This window comes from Anas acuta, chromosome 2 (genome assembly GCF_963932015.1).
Source record: "Anas acuta chromosome 2, bAnaAcu1.1, whole genome shotgun sequence".
Lineage (NCBI taxonomy): Eukaryota > Metazoa > Chordata > Aves > Anseriformes > Anatidae > Anas > Anas acuta.
In genome coordinates, this window is record NC_088980.1 from 149215369 (window position 1) to 149236351 (window position 20983).

At 34.5% G+C, this 20983-nt stretch overlaps 1 protein-coding gene across 2 annotated transcripts in view; it reads right to left on the reverse strand.

Moving 5' to 3' along the window:
• ADCY8 (adenylate cyclase 8) overlaps positions 1-20983 on the reverse strand; it is a 122942-nt gene that overhangs the window by 47712 nt on the left and 54247 nt on the right. For both annotated transcript variants that reach the window (XM_068672665.1, XM_068672663.1), the window contains exons 5-7: positions 15702-15829; positions 5661-5819; positions 1554-1824 (exon numbers count right to left, since the gene is read on the reverse strand). In XM_068672665.1, the coding sequence (XP_068528766.1) occupies positions 1554-1824; positions 5661-5819; positions 15702-15829 (558 nt within the window). The remainder of the gene's footprint in view (positions 1-1553; positions 1825-5660; positions 5820-15701; positions 15830-20983) is intronic.

Genomic DNA, 20983 nt, shown 5'->3' on the forward strand with positions numbered 1-20983 from the left:
AGAGAGACATCAGAAGATAGGTACAACAGCATGCATTCATACCTCTGTTCCTAATGAAATGAGAAAGTAGAGGGAACTCAACAAAATACAGAGAATACTAAAAGGCAGTGTACATACAGATACATGGATGTACAGGAATATAAATAAAGCAGGTGTTTTATATCACAGAGAACTTCAATACACTTTGAAGAGATGAAGACAGCACTATGGACTGATTGATTGTGAAGGCTTATCACTTCAGACCAGATTTGCAAGAAGCAGAAGACAGTTGACAGAAAGGCCTGCACACAATGCTTGAAGTTCAACAGACAGTAAAGACAAGTAGGACTAAGGATGTGCAGCAGAAGAAAGGATATATCATGTCATTACCGATCACTCAGGAAAAATGTAATATAAATGTAGTCAACCTTGTTTCATAAAGACCCATTAATCTTTCAAATGTAGTGAAAACAGGTGTCTGAGGGTATTTTAACCTTTCCAGCTTCAATTCCTCTAAGTAAGCAGACCTCACAAGCAATTTTTATGACTGTATAAGAATTGCTGGTTCCTAAGGTGCTAGCAGTTAGTGTTGTAATGCTTTTGGAAAAGGTCTGATTGGGAACAGTTTTCATTTTTTCATATTTCTATCAAACTAATCATGACTTTAGGCTCTAACTCACTTGTGATTGAACCTTATTTATGTTTTAGAATCAGCCTTTCATTTTTATTTTTTTTTATTTTTTTAGGGAAGGGAAGGGAAGGGAAGGGAAGGGAAGGGAAGGGAAGGGAAGGGAAGGGAAGGGAAGGGAAGGGAAGGGAAGGGAAGGGAAGGGAAGGGAAGGGAAGGGAAGGGAAGGGAAGGGAAGGGAAGGGAAGGGAAGGGAAGGGAAGGAAAGGAAAGGGAAGGAAAGGGAAGGAAAGGGAAGGAAAGGGAAGGAAAGGAAAGGAAAGGAAAGGAAAGGAAAGGAAAGGAAAGGAAAGGAAAGGAAAGGAAAGGAAAGGAAAGGAAAGGAAAGGAAAGGAAAGGAAAGGAAAGGAAAGGACAAAATGTTTTAGCAAAGAGCTTTTATTTATTTATTTATTTATTTTAGGTAGATCTGTTTTCTTTCCTTTACTTATCAATAACTTACACTATGTTGTTTCCTCTGTCAGAATGTCCACTCACATATTCTTTCACTTTGATGGCAGTACAGTTGTGATGTGCAGTGATATTCATACTCTGACTAAAATGTCCCAGCTAGTTTGGTTACATTAGATTAACTTTTAATTTACTTCTCTAAGGACTGATTCAATTAAAACTAAGTTGTAGTTTTATACAGTATTACTATAGTATTACATTTCAGTTGGAGAAAAATTAAAAAAAAAGAAGAAAGAAAATACCTGTGCTCCTGGAATTTCCCCAGTTTACGCATATGATTTATTTCTGCCCTGAAACAATTTGTTTAATCATCTGCTCTTACAGTATATGTTAGAGAAAAGGTTAAAGATGAACTTGTTTTCTCTGAGGCTTCCATTATTTAAACGCACTTAAGCATGCATTCATACTCGATGATATTAAAGGAAGTTTGACTTACATTCTGTTTTCCTACTATGTTATCAAATGGAAGTTCAGGGCTCCATGATCCTTCGGTAAATGTTGCCCCACTGTTTCTCCTGTCGGAGGAGCTGACAGCCTCTTTCACAATATCTTCAGGCAAAGTCAACAGACTCTCCTCAGGCTGTTTAATTAAATACGTCTCAATGTTATGTTTCCTCAAGAATTCATTGCGTTCTTTGCCATGCCCTTCTTCAACTTTATAATCCCCATTGAGGCAGTCCAGAGTGGCCTTGGAGATGTGGATTCTCCTGTATAAGTGAAATAAGTAGTAGCAAATACCAATTGTGCTCTAGTATACATAGGTAACAAGGAGTTTTATGGGCTCTGCACAATTTTTATATGATAGATAAATAAAAGTGTTACAGTTGTATATGGTGATTTCTATAAAGAAAATAAAACAATGTATTCAACAAACATGATGATTTGGGGATAAATACTGTCAAAGCACATTCTCATCAATATGATCTCATGAATATACAAAATCTTGTCACAGGAAAAACAATTTGATATTAATATGTGATGCCTTTGTTCACAGTAATAGTTTAAAGAGAGATCTTCCTGAGTGAAATATTATTCAAAATTAATCAAAATTACCACTTCGTGTAGATATGGTCAGAGGAAAATAAATGATATGTATTAGAGCAGCTTGTGTGAAACTGCTTTAATTTTCTTCAGTTAGTTAAGGTAGCTTAGACTATTTAAATTAGCAGTCTGATTGTATCTGAAGTGAATTAGGGAATAATTATGCAAACTGATCATGTACTAGACAGGTGGGGTGATAATTTCTGGTAAGACTAAGTGGTGAGTTAAAAGCTTTTCAAAAGTGAATCTAATGAATCCAAGAGATGACATATGAACAGCTTAACTTTTGCAAAAACATAATAGGTCTTTGGATGTCTTAAAACGAAACTAGGGGGTGTTTGATGTTGATTTTCTTCATCATAGTTATGATTACTTGAGAAGGACAGAAATAAGTTAAATTAAAAAAAAAAGGCTCTTATTTCTAGTTTTAAGAAATCTTCAACCACCTATATGTTGGATAATTTGAAGACACCTCTGAAACACATGGTTTGCATGGTTATTATATTATATTGCATGGTTAGCCATGCAATACTTTACAAAACAACATCATAAATGCAACATAATGAATGCCATATTCATTAGATATTTAGCTAACTGAAAAATAAATGTACTGTCTCTTTACTTTAAAACTGTCTAATTTTTTAAACTTTGGATTCATAGCACTTTTTGAAAGTCAGGCTTGCAGACAGATTTCTAAAATTCAGAGTCAGCTAAAATTCATCATTTCTTGATGGCATGTGCTGAGGCATTTTTCTCAGGCACTGCAAATTGGTTGGCTTGACTGAAGAAAATGGTCCTAGCACATCCCCTAGGAACTTTTTTTCTGGAACTACAAAGAATGCCTCTATACAACTATAAGAACAAAATATTACTGGATTGAAAAGTTTGTAAACACCTGAATAAGGTGCCGGTATTTCTAGAAGAATCAATTGTCGATTGTCTTTAATCATAGTGAAAAACCCAGGAGTAACATAACCTGGCACAAACTGGGTCTATATGGAATATTAAACATCAGTCTATAATTAAAAGATCAAAAAATTGTAGCTCAGCCATTTTTTAACTTGTCTCAGCTTCTCACTGAAGTCAATATAAGTCCTGTACAACTTTCAGTATCTGAAGTCATGCTGTTATGATGTTCACAGACATTAGTACACTTGTAATCAAATCTCAGTAAAACTGTCAGAAAAAAAAAAAAAAAAAAAAAAAAAAGACTCAAATATCTCAAATATAAGCAAATTTTGTCCTGGACTTTAAAACCAGATCATATATCTTTGAAAGATAATGCATTTCCTAGCTCTTACAATAGGCTAAATCGATTGAAGTAAACTACTAATTAAAAAAAAAAAGGGAGGGAGGAGAGGGGTGAACAAGAAAATGATACATTAGTTGCCAGGGTGACTATCTTTGTGCTGAGTTTCAACCTAATATAATTTCATAAGATTGTATTATGAAGTCCTGAAATATGGATTTTATAATGGAAATGATAACAGCTTTAACTAGAGTATGGAACTGGCTATTGATGTAATACCCTTAAATGGACCAAATACTAATAAAGAGTTGGTAGATTAAAAATACTTTGGGTTTCACCTTTTCCACAGCTTACTTAAAACCAAACCAAACCAAACCAAAACAAAACCAATAAAATAAAATAAAATAAATGTATAATGGAGAGTCCCCTAATTTCATACAAATACAGTAAATTGTGAAACTGAGCACCGAAGCCAAAAAGTATCATCTGTCCTACTGTTGAAAACGTATCAGACCTAAAGCTTTAAAAAATACCTGTCAGTGATGCATCCTGGAAAATTAATTATTAGCTAAGTTTTATGCCAATTCAATACAAAAGATTAATACCTAGATGTACCAGGAGAAGAAAATTAGAAGATGGGAACTGGAAAAAGAATTTTCTTAAATAACAATGTACAATCTTATACAGGGAGAAGTAAGGAGAGGCTGAAGTGACCTTAACTGCTCTACTCTGTGCACCAGGAAATCAGACATCAGTCAGTAAATCACTGCTTTGAGAGACTTAGCAAACTGCTGTCACGTATAGGTTTTGTTCTGTTAGCAAACAGATATGCAAGAGTGGAAATTACTTTGCTCCAATAGACTGCAACTTAGTTGGGCATTTTATTGACACCAGCAAGGTGGTGCATTCTCTGGGTTATTCATTAATAGCTGTATTACTTGTATGAATTAACAGCAATAGACTACACTTTTTGCTGGCACGGATGATGAAAGGTAGATAATTGTTTTGCTCATGTTAACAAAGCAACATATGACCTTTCTTAGTCATCTGGAGCTCTCATGGGATAAGCATCAGGGATTTTATTTTATCTTTTTTTTTTTTTTTTTTTTTTTTTTCTTTTAGCCTGTAGTTTTTTACACTAATGACATATGCAGAGCATAAACTTGTTTTCAGAACATTAATCATTTCATTTTCTGTTGAATTTAATAATATACCTTAGCCTAGAGGTCTACTATGGGAAACAGTGGATGAAGACCACATTTGCAAATAGTGTAAACCAAATAACTTTGTAATTTCCTTGGAACTTGACAGCTCTTACAGATACTGATGTATATGTAGGGAGCATAGCACATGACTCAGATTTGATGACTTAAAACCTCTCTCACTCAAGATGACAGAATCACTTAGAGTTTTTCTACATAAAAATCTCCATGGCTATTACTTCTATTTTCCATTGCCACGTCATTGTTTGGGATCTTTATATGTTTCATCAATGAAAGAGGGAATTGAAAGTGTATAGAGGATTCCTGCAACCACTACAATTGCTTCAAATTTAGGATCTGCAATTTCCAAACTGCAGTGAGATATAGTTCACGTCAGGCGAAAACAATATTTTATCCTCCAGGTAAATTAGCCACCACAGATGAAAAACTAAGCTGGTGGATGGAAAGTCTTGTATTTTCACATACATAAATGGCTGTGCATAAAGGGGCATCTTTGTGGGTCCCTTCCAACTTGGTATATTGTATGATTCTATTAGCCTGTCATCCATAACTTCTTGCCATATCAACATATGAAGACATAACTCTTCCCATACTTTGTGCATTATAAAATAAAAAATTACATTACTGTGCCTCACAGCAGCAGAATGAAGACTAGAGAAACTCAGGGATGGTTGACACCTAATTGGTAAATTTGGCCTATCTCCATGTACCAGATCTGAATACAACCATTGACCATCTGCATGAAATCTTAGCTGAAAAAGGAAAAGAAATATTTTTGTCTTTTTCCAAACCCCTGCAAGCGGACCATTTCTGTTTTTTTTTTTTTTTTTTTTTTTTTTTTTTTTTTTTTTTTCTTCTGCTTTACAAATACTTTCCAATACTTTTTCCAAAAAGAAAAAGAAAAAAAAATAAACAAAGAAACCCAAGAAGTCATAGTTGATGGAATAATGGAAAGACAATCTGTTGGAAAGGTGCATAGCGTATGGTGTTGACAATGTTTTCTGACTGTGGGAAATATGCGTTGCCTTACCCAGGAATTCCACCAGACTCAAGTTTGTTTGCAATATCCACATCCCATGACCAGACATCAAACTGCCACTTTCGCAGGCCCAGCACTCCACACAGAACTGATCCTGAATGTATCCCTATTCTCATGTCAATGTCATGCTTTGTTCTTGACCTAACGTATCTGTTAAACAAAACAAAAACAACAAAAAACAGACTCGTGAAAGTATAAGCCATATTTTTCATATCTTTTAGAAAAGAATACAATGTAAAATGCAATATCAATTTATTATAAACAACCACTTAATCTGCAAAATGAAGAGCTATTTTTTCTAGGTAGCAAAGTAAGGGTAGTGATAAAATGACTGTAAAAGCCAGATTATCATTAAGTGCTTAATTGCATGCATGGTTCAGTGGCACACATATTACTCTTATCAGACAGAAGGGGAAAGATAGGGAGAGAAAAACATGCCTGAATGAAAGGATTTGTTGAACTCATTGAGTCCATTAGTTTAGAATTATAAAAGAACAATCAACAACATGAAAAACTACTATAATCAAATCTGTATATAGTTCTGTATTCTATAATATTTTTGAATAATTTTCAAAATTTTATTTATTTTTTTTTACTAAAACTTTCTAGAGTTACTCTTTGCCCAAAGGTGAATTATTTGCAGTAGACTTGGCCAGAATATTATTTGCTTTGTTATGATAATGATGTGACTCAAAAATAAGTTGTTTCAGTTCAATGTGATGGTAAAGACCGTTTCACTGCTCAAAAATAGACACAGAGAAACATATTTGTCAACAGCCTCAGAAGAGGGATTTTGTCCCAACATTGTTTTCAATTAATATATCTATGGGCTATAAGGGGAATTTCATTGTGTTAAAACAATATCTTCCTTTTCTGATACGAGAAAACACATATCATTCACAGCTACAGCCACTTCAGAAGTACCTTAAACCTAGGACTGCTTCTTCCAAGTTTGTATTGGGATAGTCCAGCACATCACCATAAGAAACTCACAACTAAGATGATTGAACCATTGGGGTGACAAAGAGAAAAATTTTCCAGTCCTACCTGAGTGACAAGAACTATTTGCACAGAAAATACTGTTAGAAGTAGTGCTCATTAATATTTGAATAGCTTGTTCAGGATCAGAAAAGCATGTTACTGTTGGTCTACAAACAAGACAGCTATTTCTCTATAAAGAGTCCCAGTTCTACAGTCACTGAAGTCAATATCAGGGCAGCCAGATGACACAACAGAGAAGGTAAGAATAAACAGTTCTGTTTCATAACTCTGGAGCTAACTACCATTGCTTCAGATGCCTCAGTCATGACCTTGACAGACCTTCTCTAGAGAAGAAAATTGCATACTGAATTCAATACTTGGACTTTCGTTACTTATTTCGTGAAGCAAATAATGAAATAACAGTTTCAAAATGGAGAGAAATCAGTCACACAAAAATGTGAGGAATTGAAAATAAGCAATTAATCTTTATTTCCCTTTCCTGCAAAATCCAAAACCCTGGAGAAAAACATGCCTATGATGTCCCAGTGCAGCTATTTGTCTACTACAGAATACCTTTTCATCATATCAGGAAGCTAACATATTTCAGTTATTTAAAGAAACAGATTTACACAAAGTTAATCAGCTAATAGTTAATAAGCTAATAAAAAGAACAAGCTTTGGGAGGGAATTTATCCATGTTTAGATAGTCTGTGTGTATAGTTTTCATCTACAAATTTCTTTGTTTTGCAGTCAAGAAGGCTTGAAATATGAAAATTTAACACATAATGACCTGACTCTGTAAGACAGGACTTGAAAACAAATCTTCCACATTGAAGAAGTGTCTTAAGTATTGTGAGAACAATTAAGAGAATTAAGAACACTGTAATTTGTAATGTGTTGTGAAGAATTTTTATAGATATAATACAAAAATATGTAAACTAACACTCATAACTGTCAGAGGTATTATCACACAATATATTATCCCCACGCAAATAATCCCCAAAAATATATAAGCCCCCCAAAAAATCCCCCCAAAATAATCCCCACAGAATAGTTTCCCCAGTCTGCTTTATTATTATTATTATTTTTATTTATTTTTATTTATTTTTATTTAATTTTTTTTTAGGCTAATAAATAGGCTAGTAGTGTGTGTATACATGTATACTCTCTCTCTCCATATATATATACTCTCTATTAGACTGTTAAATTTTAAATACAACAATTCTTAATTACTAGTAAATGATGTCATTTAACTTTAAATAATGTAAATTATAGCCCTATATCTGTACATTGTATGGGAATTAACGCACACATCTCATTGGGGAGGCCTGGTATAAACAATGGTGCAACTGAGTAATACCTCTGTTTCCTGAATGTTCATTGACAGTTGCTGAATTTTAATTTTTCCTTTGTTATAAATATGCAATGACGTCTTGAGAAAACTTCATTAAGGCACACAGGACTTTTGCATTTGTTCAAAGCTTCATGTAGCTCTGCTGTCAATGCTACCTTTTGCATGACACTGCAGAGTCTATGTAAAGCCCTATCCCCTCTTGTCTTTCACAGCTTACCAGCAACTTTTCCATGTGCACTGCCGAGGTGATATTTGATCTCAGCACTTCACCTGTTGTCAGTGGGGATTTGGCCACCTGCCTGCATCCTTTGACTGAGGGCTGTTTTGTGTTTCTGTCAGCTCTGGCGTTGGTGCACCTGCAGGGCCCTATTGTCACATCCTTCTCTTACTTGCCCTTCACAGCAATATGTTCTTACATTGATAGGTAGGAAACTAATTGCATAAAGGGACCTGACTGAATTGAGCCACAGGCAGTCAGATATATTTAAACAGACTGTCCAGAACATGAATCAAACCATGATGGAGATTTGATCCTGATTCTATTGCTTTGCTATTTGCAACACAAGACCAAGAACAGAGTTGTTGAGAACATTTGTGGAGATGTTATATTTCCTCAAACTTTTGATGTAAGTTTTTAACCTAAATAAAGAAGAAATAGTCATGGTTGAAAGGTGAGGTGATTGATTAGTATGTAAAAAGACACTTTTTTTTTTTTTTTAAATTCGAAATGATTTGGGTTGAAGTATTTCTGAATTACATAGAGAAGGGGACTTCGCCTGAGTTGTCTCCATAGCCAAATCCAACAACCTAATAGCCAGACTGCCACTTTGCAGAGTCTTGTTTATACACTGCTATAGGACAAAAGCAGTTAAATACTTTGAGACTACAAAACTTGGGTCATGATGCTCAGTAGAGTTAGTTCTCATCTATTTAGAAAAAAAAAAAAACAAACACCTTATCATAAATAATACCACATACCAGATATTGAAATAAAGGGTGTTCTCTTTGCATATGTTCATGTTCCACATCTTCTAGTTCTTCTGACTATTAAATTTATTCAAATATGAATTAAATTTTTTTTTTAAGTTTTTGCTTCAACTGTTTAAAAGGTTTTCTGCAAATATTTTCAAAAGGCCCACACATTAAGCTGAATTATTGATGCTCTACAAAACAGCCCAGCTTACCTCACAAGCTATGAGATATCTTATTCAGGACAATGAAATTGTGACTGATGCTATTCATGCCATATCTCATTTCAGTCAAGTTGGTGATGAAAAATTCATTGATTTTAACTAGATCTTGGCATATCTGTCTGGTCAACATTGTTTGATGGATATTAGATTTTTTATTTTATTTTATATATTTTTTAGTGCTACTAATCTGAGGCTTTCCTATCTGTATATAGAAGGTAAGTCAAAAGTCGCAGATCTACTTTTCAAGCTTTTCTGAGGCTGCTAGAAAACAGAATGCTCTGGAACTCATGCCTTTCAGGTTCAAACAGTGACACACCATCTACATCTGTGCTAATCAGTGTAACTGTGCAAGGCTCTGTCTACCAACTGAGATATTTAAAACAGCCCTGGCATGTTTTCTTCCTGGCTGGCTAGCTCTCCTGCAGGTTCAGGAGTTTGTGTGTGATATCTGTCAAGACATAGTCATTGCTGTCTTAATGCACTTTTAACAGGAATAGGAAGACTGTACTTTCTAAACTAAACAAGTGTCATAAGTGACCCTGCTTTAAGCAGAAAGTAGGATCAATCTGTCTCCTGTAGCCCTCTCTAAACTGAACTGTCCTCTGATGCTAAGGTTCAATTACATAGAAAAAATTTTGGTTGGACCTAACAGATTTGTGGCATTTTCCTAAAAGAACTCAAATGGTTTCTGGTTCTGAGACAGTAGTATGTGAACAGAGGTGTGATTCTTGGAGCTGTGTCATCCTTGCAAAACAGACATCCATTACATTAAAAAAGCTAGGTAACAGAGTGCACGTTTAGGTTCAAAGAATACAGCTAAGGTATTATGGCTCACAGGATATAACACTTTGGAGATGGACTTTCCACAGCATTGAATTTACAATTTAAGGCAGATATTATCCCATGAAGACAGTTTAAAAGTGTGGGTCTATCTTGGAACTAGTGATGAATTCCAGTGTTAATAACAACTGCTATCTGAAGAAGTTTCATATCATCAGACTTATCATGAATGTAAATGACTTGCTTTGAGCTCAGACTGATACTATAGCAACATGGACAGAGTTAAACTACTGCCATATTCCTCTTTTTTATGTCTGCCTTCTCTGAGAAAGAAACAAGAGGGACTATAAATATTATTAGAAATTTTCTTTGTCATTTGAAAAGTATGTGATAACAGCTGTATAAATATATACACTCCTATGATAACTAGCCAATATTGTTTTGATTGTATTTGGTAGTACATTCGAAGAAAAGGGGACTCAGAAGTATACAAGCCTATTGGTCATGACACAGTTTGATTAATATGGGCATCCAATAGCAAAAGCAGGGAAAGATATACTGTCCTGATGTTCTGTTCATTAATTGTCAGTGACTGAAATGGACACGTGAAAGGGATGATGTGATTTGCATCTGAAATGCACTGAACTTGTGAACTGAGAACTTGTGAATATCTTGCAAAGCCTCTTTCCACCACCATACAGAAATGAAGGCGTACAATAGTTTTTGGTTTTGTAAAACATTGTTCTGTTTTCTGTGAATCAGAGCTAGCTCCAACACAGACTGAGCTTTGTATATTATACAAGAAAAATCAGTGGAAAGAATACATTAATGGATTAATTAAATAATAATTCATGGATTATGAAAGCAGTTCCTGGCTTCTTCATTGCATAAGTAACTTATTTAGCCCCCATTAATCACTTTATGATTTTATTTTAATACCCAAAAGATGAAGTTAAAAGCAATTTTTTTATTTTTTTTTTTTTTTAATGTAAAGAGCTGAAAACCTAGCAGGTCAATCACTGAGATAAACTAAGATAGTCTCACTTTTATTTATTTATTTTCTTTATTTATTTATTCTCATGAATTTATATTAATGTTAACAACTTATCATTTTATTATAGACGGTTTCTGGAGCTTAGTCTACATTGTATCCAGGGTCTATTTTTTCTGTCATAATAATTGCTCTTTCAGCTGGTAATTTAGTGAAAAATAATCCAAGAGAAGAAACCACTCACAACTCCTTGATTTACCAAATAAATATATCAGCAAAAAGATTTGCTTGATTTTTTCACCATTATGTCGATATTAGAGTTGGATCTACATCATTATATTATGTGAATGAGTCCCTGAGGACTCCTTACACAGTCTTGGGATTTTAGTGATAAAGATATTTGAGAAGATGGTGGTGAAGAAAACAGTTTTTAACCTGGAAGCAGTTCTTGTCACCTACACTGCTACTGAGTTCCAAACTGAAGAATCAAAGGTACAGTTGTCCATCTTAATATACTGTGTGACACAGAACAGTACATTTTACCCACTTGTATTTGTCCTTCTATGTTCCAGTAGCTTGTGTCTAATGGAAGTATTTCTTCCAGAAAAAATAAAGTATTGATCTGAAAACACTGAGAGACAGAAAAGCCACCACTTCTTTCAGTAATATTGTTGCCAATCTTTAAATCCAGTGTTTTCTGCACATATTAATGAGCCTCTAGCAAATAACTTATTCCTATTATTATTATTTAATATTATCAATAATATAATCAAAACAGATGTATAACAGTCTATGTAATTCTGTTATTTTAAAGGTACTTCTGCTTCACAAATTATTTGCATGACTTTTTTCCTGCAACCTTATAAATATGCTTAACAAGCTCTTTAAAATGAAGACATAACACCAAGATTCAATATTATCATCTCAGTCTTGACATTAACATACTATCATCTATAATTTCCACTTTGGAAGTGTGCTCTCCTCTTCTTTATAGTTATTTCCTTCAGTTGTCTCAACAATCTTTTTTCTACTCCTTTCCTGTTTCCCCACCTTCTCCTTTACCTCACTTTTCTGTTGAACTTCCCTTGGCCTCTCATTGTGTTTTACATAATAATTCCTCTTTTAACAGCTCAACTGAAAGAATAGAAAATTGTAACGAACAAGCATAATAATCTCTGACTGGAGCATAATGTGATTTAGAAATTATCTCATTTTAGAATTACTTTTATGTTCTCTTTCTCTTATCTATTTTACATCCATTTTAATATATTTGAGTAAGAGATTGTTTCAACAAATCTAACCTCATTTTACTGTTAGGTCTTAATGTTGTGCTCCATAATTGACTGTCAGCAAGTAGATATTCCTATCTTGAATTTTATCACATATCCCATCCATAATCCCATCCATCTGGCATTCCAACACAGCTTTTAAACATCACTAACAGGCAATGAAAATGCTGATGACTACTTTCTTCTTACAGATCTTCCCCTCCTCATATATCAATAGAGATAAAGATAAAATGACTGACTATTTTTAATAGATAAGAGCAATTACAGATTTAGTTCCCCTCAGTGTTATCTCTGACATCCATTTAGCTTGGGTGATAGCTGTGAAAATGAAACATTATCATCTGATGACTAAACATTCCTCTACTATCTTATTTTTACAAAGTGTCAGAATAGACAGGCATTAATATAATATATTTACATGCAGGAAGATTTGCATAGCATGTAAAAAGATGTGAGAACCATCTGAATAAATGGACATAAATGAATCTTCATGAAGATGAAGAGCTTGTTCTATTTATTTTCATTTGCCCTTTCAATTGAATTCTAGGACATTTTGCAGAAGGTCGGGGCTTGCAAGACAGCCAGAGTTAGGATTCTTGGTCATGAACAAATGTGATGGGGCAAAGCTTCCTTGCTTTAGATTAAAAATCAAATTTTGTGGAACATTCCCATGGATTAAAGTAATATTTCAATTGAGCTCAATGGTTAAGAGAGCAAAATATATGACATTTGAAATATCAAGAAAAGCTTTTCTTGTATAAGCTTTGTAATGAGAAACAGTGATGCATAAAACATTACAGAGAAAACAGTGTTTTAGATTGTTTGGCTGAACCCTGAGCATTTGCAAAGAGAGCAGTGGAGTAGCAAGACTCAAATTTAAAGCCCCTAAGGCTCAAATTTAACATCCTTAAGATCAAGTTGAAAAGCCTCAATTAACAATGAATAAGCAGTTTAGGATATGAGTCATATTAAAACACCTAGAAGTCCCTTGTGAGTCAACCTGTCCAAGCAGATTTGTTTTACAGTTTGTGTAACTAATTATTTTACATTCTTGTTTAATTTCTGCTAACTGTGTAATCATCAAGAAGACTAAAAGGAAAATTCTGTAGTGGTATCATAAGATGGTGGACTTCTGGGCACCGTCTCAGCTGAAGTGAGGTACTGATCCTTGCAACATCATCAACTAGGCATTGGGAACAGGTGTCCTAGGGAGTTGGTGGAGTCACTCTCCCTGGGGGTGTTCAAGGATGTGGTAATTAGGGACATGGTTTAGTGGGTGATACTGGTGGTAGGGGGAAGATTGGACTAGATGATCTTGGAGGTATTTTCCAACTTTAATGATTCTATGATTCTATGAACTACATAGTATCAATGGAGAGAATAGGATCTTGGAGGATCTACAGAAGAAAATATGGTCTGCTTAACTTAGAGATACCTTCTATATTAAATGTAAAAAGGACTTACTGCTAGAAGAACCAAAAGATCTAGAACCACATGGATTTATCTCAATTTAAGTGCCTAAATCCCAGTTTAGCTGGGATCTCATAGCATAAATGCTATTTTTATTTATTTATATTTTTTTTGGGGGGGGGGGAGTAGTGGTGGGTGGCTTTGTTGCTGTTGTTTTAATATCAAGCTCTTAAGCTACATTAAGTGCTTGAGCTAAAACATAGCTGAGATTTAAGAACTAACACAGAGCTCTGCAAGATAAAAAAGAAACAATGGTTCATGTCATCTTTATCAGTACTCTTTCAATGTTTAGATGTTTCATGTTAACTTTCACTGCTTTGCAAGAAGGCTGCGAATTCATCTATATAATATGAACATAATTGTGAAATTCTGAAAGCTTCTTATATCTTGGGCCATTTCCCAACTATTTTTAACACACCAAATATTTGTTTCATAAAAAACTTCAGATGAAGATTAAATACATTATAATCATAAAAAAGTCATTTTTAACAGGTCATAGATCAAATATGCACAGATCAATATAGCAGAAACTCAGTTATTCAAATTTTTTTTTCATTTTAACTGAGCAAATTCTATCAATTTCAGTACTAATTACCATCAAGACTGATGGTAATTTTAAGTTCTCTCAGACATAGACTGAAGTATTTGTACTATCCCATAGAAGGATTGGTCCTCCCTGATTACTATACGGCTGCACATTAAGATAAGTAATATCTTCTGTAATCTGAAAAGAAAACCCATGGGAAAACCTTATCGGATAGCCAGAAATTCAGATACTATGATTATTAAACAAAGTGAAGACAATTTGAACTGAATTAGTCTGGGATGACCAAAGTCCTAATAGGCTTTGGTTTCACAGCTCCTGTAGGATGCACGCATTATTTAAGATATGAAAACTATAGTACTATTTCTGTTGGAGTACAGTCTTTGAGACCTGCTTCATAACAGAACAACAGCATTTCAGAGACTTTGACATATATAAGGAAATTCAGAGAAACACAGAAAAGAAAAATGACTTACAATGGGTTCATTGTGGATGGTATTAACAAATGCAACTGATTTAATATGCATCTCCAAATATTTTTAACAATGCTTTTTTTCCATCAACGTTTTTTCTCTAATTCATGTTTCACTTTCACTGTGGGGATTCCAGAAGCAAAATATTGATTACTTTGTGCAACATTTAGTCTGTGAGAATTGAATCCAGCCTTACAGATCATTGTTGCATAATCATTACTCAGTTACATTTTCCATTTATTAATTTTTGCCAAATTCTTTCTCTATAAAGATCTCAATAAAGTAGCTGCAGTGCACCCTAACTCTCTAATGTACATAATGAAACACACTCAGATTAAGGGAGGAAAGCAGTCTGGAAAAGAAGCAGACAAAGATAATACATGGCAAAACATCCACAAGAAGAGGAGAATGTTCAGGATAGGAAACACTGTTTTAGGGAATACAGCAACAGAAGAATTTGGAAAAGGGAATGTCAGAAGAATTGATATAGTGGGAAAAAAAAGACAGAAAACCTCTTTTGGAGATGTCTTGGTAAATGATTGGACTAGCTGCTGCAGATCATGTAACATGGTAGCTGTGTGTGTTTTGAGAGCAGTAAGTTTCACAGATCTTAACAGTTCTCACTTTATACTGTTGTCATTTTTATGAGGAGGTTGAGGATGAGCAGATTAAATTGTTTGCTGTAATCCTTTTAATACAATAAAAAATAAAACACTAAATAGACAATGGTGTCAACACTTTACCTTAGAAACTAGCTTATAGGCAAGGTAGCATTTAGCATCTGTTTCCACACATACGGTGCCTTGTATGGATTGAAAAAGTCCTGCTCTTTTCACAGTGATAATCCTGAGATCTCTGATCCACCAAAAGAACTAATTGTCTAGTAATAACAGTTTTAGATAGGAAGTACAAGACATTGTCAGAACCAATGAAAAAAGAAGAAAAAAATCATATTACCTGATAGTTTTGATCATGCTGAGCCCCATTTCAACGCAGCAGTGTGCATGGTCCTGTCGAGGTTCTGGGAGCCCAGACACACAGTAGTAGCAGTCCCCCAGGATTTTTATTCTAAGACAATGATGTTCCTAGATGTAAATACATTAAAAGAGAAAAAAAAGGTTTGCAGTTGTGTTCTTATAATTTTAAGATGAATTTAAAACTGGTTGAAAATAGTACTGAAAAGTAATGTAATGGATGTTTCCTGTTTGCGATTAGTATTATCTTGATTTATTTCTGTCTTGAAATAAATCACCTTTACTTTTTCATTAAAAAAAAAAAAAGAAAAAAAAGATAACCATTTATGTGTTATGTCAGGCAGGCAGAGGTGGACTTGCTGATGGTGAGAAAGGTCTCAGTACAGTTACACTGGAAGATATGCCAAAGATTCAGAAACACCAGCTGAGATAATGAATAACACATTTTAGACTATATTCCTCCAGGGCATTCTTTTTGCCCCTTTTTTGCAATGGAAATAAATGAGAGAAACCTCTTTTGTCCTACTGATAATCCTTTTCCACCTGTTTTCCACTGTTGCATTCCCAGCAGCTATAGGAGCTGATCAAGTATCTGCATCACCAAAATATCACAAGTATCTTGTGTTAGGCTTGTACTGTGGAAAAATGATATTTACTTGTCATCCAGCTGGAAACATCCTTTACCCTAAAAGCAAATATTGAATTTTATTCCTTAAATACTTATTAACTGTATCCTTTTTACCCTAGAAGCAAATATTGAATTTTATTCCTTAAATACTTATTAAACGTATCCTTATAGACTGAAAGAACATATTGTGGTGTGATTAGATCATTATTTTAGAAGATCCTTTTCTAGTAAGTTGCCAAAACTTTTGCAGTTCCCAGACAAGCAGAACAACTAAGCCCAGAATAAGCTGTAATCATGCCCAAAGTATTCTGCTGGTCTGGTATCCACAGGTGATAATCAATGCCAAAGAATAGGGACCATAACGACTGGAGGACAGAACTGCAAGTGCATAGGGGCAGGACATACTGCAAGTTGAGTCAGGGACGCATTTTCATGATGGGGAAATCGTTGAAATGCAAGATTAACTTTCAGTCAGTAAAGGTTCCAATGAGAGGACGTTTAAATGAAGACTGGTCATTACTGGGAAGCAAGATAATTTCTAAATCTGGTTCATTAGATAATAGCAAACTTTTGCATGTGGTGTTATTTCAGCATTTTTATTTTTCTCTCTACCAGCCTGTGGTGAAGGCTGCACTAATCAAAGGGGAGCAGTCCCCTTTACTAGTTCCACTGGGAAAAAGACAACTTTAAGTAGGATACAGGAGCAAACATGAATGCTGACAATGCCTCAGGAACTGAGTAGTGGCCAAATGAATGGGAATCCAAGTTATTATTCAAGATTTTTCCTAGGAAGAATAAAACTTTGTACTGAATCTCAGCCAAGTCTTTCAAAATCCAAAGTGGCAAAAAAGAACTTGAACACTTACAATCATAGAATCACAGAATATCCCAAGTTGAAAGGGATCCATAATGATCATCGAGTCTTTTATTGTCTTCCTTTGCACACTTTTTAATAGTTTTTTATTCTTCTTACATTATAGCACTCAAAACTGTACACAGGTGGGGACACACTTACATAAAGCATGATTTCATACCCCATTTTTTTGCACCTAAAAGCTTTCACCCAAAATCTTTGTACCCTTTTGCTGAAGTCAGCTGAAGCATAACACATACCCGTGAAGGTAATATTTGCTGTGGTCACAGGGACAAAATAAACTGATTCACCCTGAAATCTCCTTAAACCATCAGTAGGAGCTGACTGTGTCTGAAGCCTTGGCTTCATCTTCAGCTACTACTATCACTGGCTCTAAGAGTGCAATATCTAGATGACAAAGTTTCATTAAGAAATTTAAAACTATAGTCAGGCTTCTAAAATGACAAATTTTACATGTAACTCTTCTTTCCTTGTTTCTTTCTCTTCAGTTCCTCTGCAGACCCACACAAATGAGCAATGAGTACGTTTCATAGGCTTGCAACTGAAATTTCACATCCTAAAATCCACTGAAACATTCAGTTTCATATATTTTCTGCTCAATGGAAAGAACAAGAGATTTGACTTTACAACAATTTCCATCCAAATTTTTGTTTATACAATAAAACTATGAAACACTACAGCTAATCAATTAGAAATGAGCACTCAATGACACAAATCAGTGCAAGTTAAACTGTCAGAGTCCCTCTTCAAACATTCCAGTGCTCCCCACTTAGAAAAATGGCAGATATAAAGATATAATAAAACACAGATTCTGTGGCTGTCTTTGCTAATAGTGTGATTCAATAAATTCCATACTCTAATTGTCATTTGATTTTACATCAACAAAGTAGAAAAAGCATTTATAATGTTATATTAATTTGACTGAAGTGAAGTAAAGCAAAAGGCAGCACTTTAACAACATTCAGACCCACTAGACATAGATTACAACTGATAGTACAGTATAGTATACTATATAGTATAGTATACTATAGTATAATTAGAAATAAATAGGAAATTAGAAATAAATATTCAAATATTCAAATATTCAATTTCCAGGAAAGAAAGAAAGATACAACTTGATTGGAACATTATGGTATTTTGGTATTATAATTATATTTTTATATAAAAAAAATATAGTGCAGTCTTGATTCTGTGGTACCTTCCTATCTGAAGACATGGGACTCCCCTACTAAGTGAGCATCTAATTCCACACAGTTAGAAAACTCAGTCTGCAGTAGGAAAAATGCCCATATGTTTGGATAATAATGTCTCATTTAAACTGGCTGAAGCGCTGATTCTATGCGCTTCAATTTGAGCACAATTTCTATGCGCTCAAATGAGACCTCTGTCATGGCTATATATCTCCTCATTTACTGAAAACCAGAACAAGACAGACCACTACAAAAAGGTATGATTTTGAAAAAATAAGAAAGAAGAATCTTAATGAACAAGACCTGCTAATGAGGGTTTGATGTATTCAAATTTAAGTACATGTGACACAGGAAATCATTTCAGCTGCACGTGAATGTGTACTTTTTTTTTTTTTTTGTCTTGATACGTCATCTTTACAGTCATTTGCCAAAGCTCAGGAAGAAGTAATTTACAGGAGTGAGATATCCAAATCTATATGACTATATATAGGTGTCCATATGTCAGCCAGCAGCCAAGCCTGCCATTACAGTCAAAAGACAGACAGGCAAATGCATTCATTTAAACCTATAGTGATTTAGCTCACAGCCAAAGCAGTCAGCTGGGCTTTAATTCAGTTGTCTGCACATAAGCTTATGGCACATTTGAAAGAGACCCCTGGGTATGTGAGGCACCCACACAGCACTAACAGACATGACACAAGACACATGTCTTTCTGCATTGGTGAAACAACCATGCAGGGTGTCTCTATTGGCAATAGGAACAAGGAACATTTAAATGACTGCGTGTCTTCCTAATTTGTCTTGTTAGTTGAATCGTTCTGACTGATAAATGTATTACAGTATGGTTATATTGTCTTACCCTTTTTATATTTCCCTTTATATCTTATATTTCCAATACCTGTTTTGCAAGTGAACTGTGGATTTTTTTATCACTGGAAATGTTTTAGTTAGTGAAAGATAGTTCAACAACTGTAAGGAAGGACAGAGGACTGATAGCATCTGCTTTGGGAGTGGAGGACTGTGTGGTCTCTTGAAATCTCCTCTGATAACTCTGTAGTTGAATCATACCTCCAGTTTAAGTTAGATGCTTTGCCAGTCTGTTGAATTAGTATATTAAGGCTAGATTTATGGGTAATATGTGTCTTTCGAATAGCCATGCTGCAGTGATAAATAGAAGGCAGTTTTGTTTGTGCCTACCTGCTTTTCAGTGGTATAAAATCATAGCAGCAGCATTAAGGATCACCTTTCCTCACATTTTAAAGCTTGCTCAAACCCAATTCCTAACAACATCTCACTGTGACATTACCAAATAGTTGTCTGTTACCATTAAATAAAAATGGATGAAAAATCTAAAAAAGTATGAAGTAACTGTAAAATGAGAAAATTACTTAAATAAGAGAAAATGAATGTACAAGAATTTTGATGCAGCAGTTGTTACATGATAGTGTTAAATTCTTATACCACTTTTTGTCTGTCATGATCTTTATTTTATTCTACTCCCTTTCACCTTTTCACAAGTAATTTCAGAAGTTCTCCTTGGGCATGTACATGACAGATGATATTGTACAGACATTCACATCAGTATCCATCATCTTGTACCCTTCCCCAAACTCAGTCAGTAGTGTTATTTGCTGATGGTATCAATTCATTTCAAAGCACGTCACAAATAGAGGCTTTTTTCTGACTTATTTTTTGCCTCACATTTGATAGAAGTGAAAAATTAAGGGGACTGATTCTGCCAAGATCATTTGAAATCAGTAGAACTTTTGCCTGTGGATGTTGAACAGGCTTAAACACTCAGATATAAATAATAGTAATTCTAGACAGATTCAGAGGTAATTGATAAGATTTTTTTTTCTTTCCAAATCAACTTAATTCTCTGCAAAAGAAAATATGCAGCTCTTTCATAGATAACTACTTCATGCATTTGAATGATTTATGTTTAAGCTTATTAAATACACCCTTAGTGACTGGAAAGGGAACAAAGTAAACTGTCATAAAGTAGAACTGAAGAAATGAGTTGCTCAAATATCAAGTTACTAAAAGAAGCTGACAGAAACTTCATTAATATTTCTTGTTTCCTTCGGCTAAATTTCTGAGGAGAGGGGGAGAAAAGTGTTTTGTATGTTACACCATGTTTTTAAATGTGCCTGTGGTGAATTAATCACTTCACCTACTTTTCAAGGGAATAGGCTACTTAACAGACCAAAAGAAAATCCACATTACCAATTTTTCTAATTTCAAGATAAAATTTGAACACTGTGGTTGAGAAATTATTGAGGCTGAACTGTAGAACAAAGAGGTTATACATGTAAATCTTTTAAAAGTGACAGAGAAGGAGGAAGCAGAGACTTGGCCTTTGTATGCAAGAGCTCAACTCCTAAAATGTTTGCCAAAGGTACAGGATACCTAGATAAAAGGCCTTTCTCAGCATGAATGGGGCCTAGGCCAAAGCTCTTAATCAGCAGGCTGGTCTGAGTGTGCTCAAAAAAGAAGTCCATCCAGATTTTTCTTATTGCAGCTCTGCCACTTTTGAAAACAAAGCTAGGACCTTGACAAAGCCAGATGGAAGG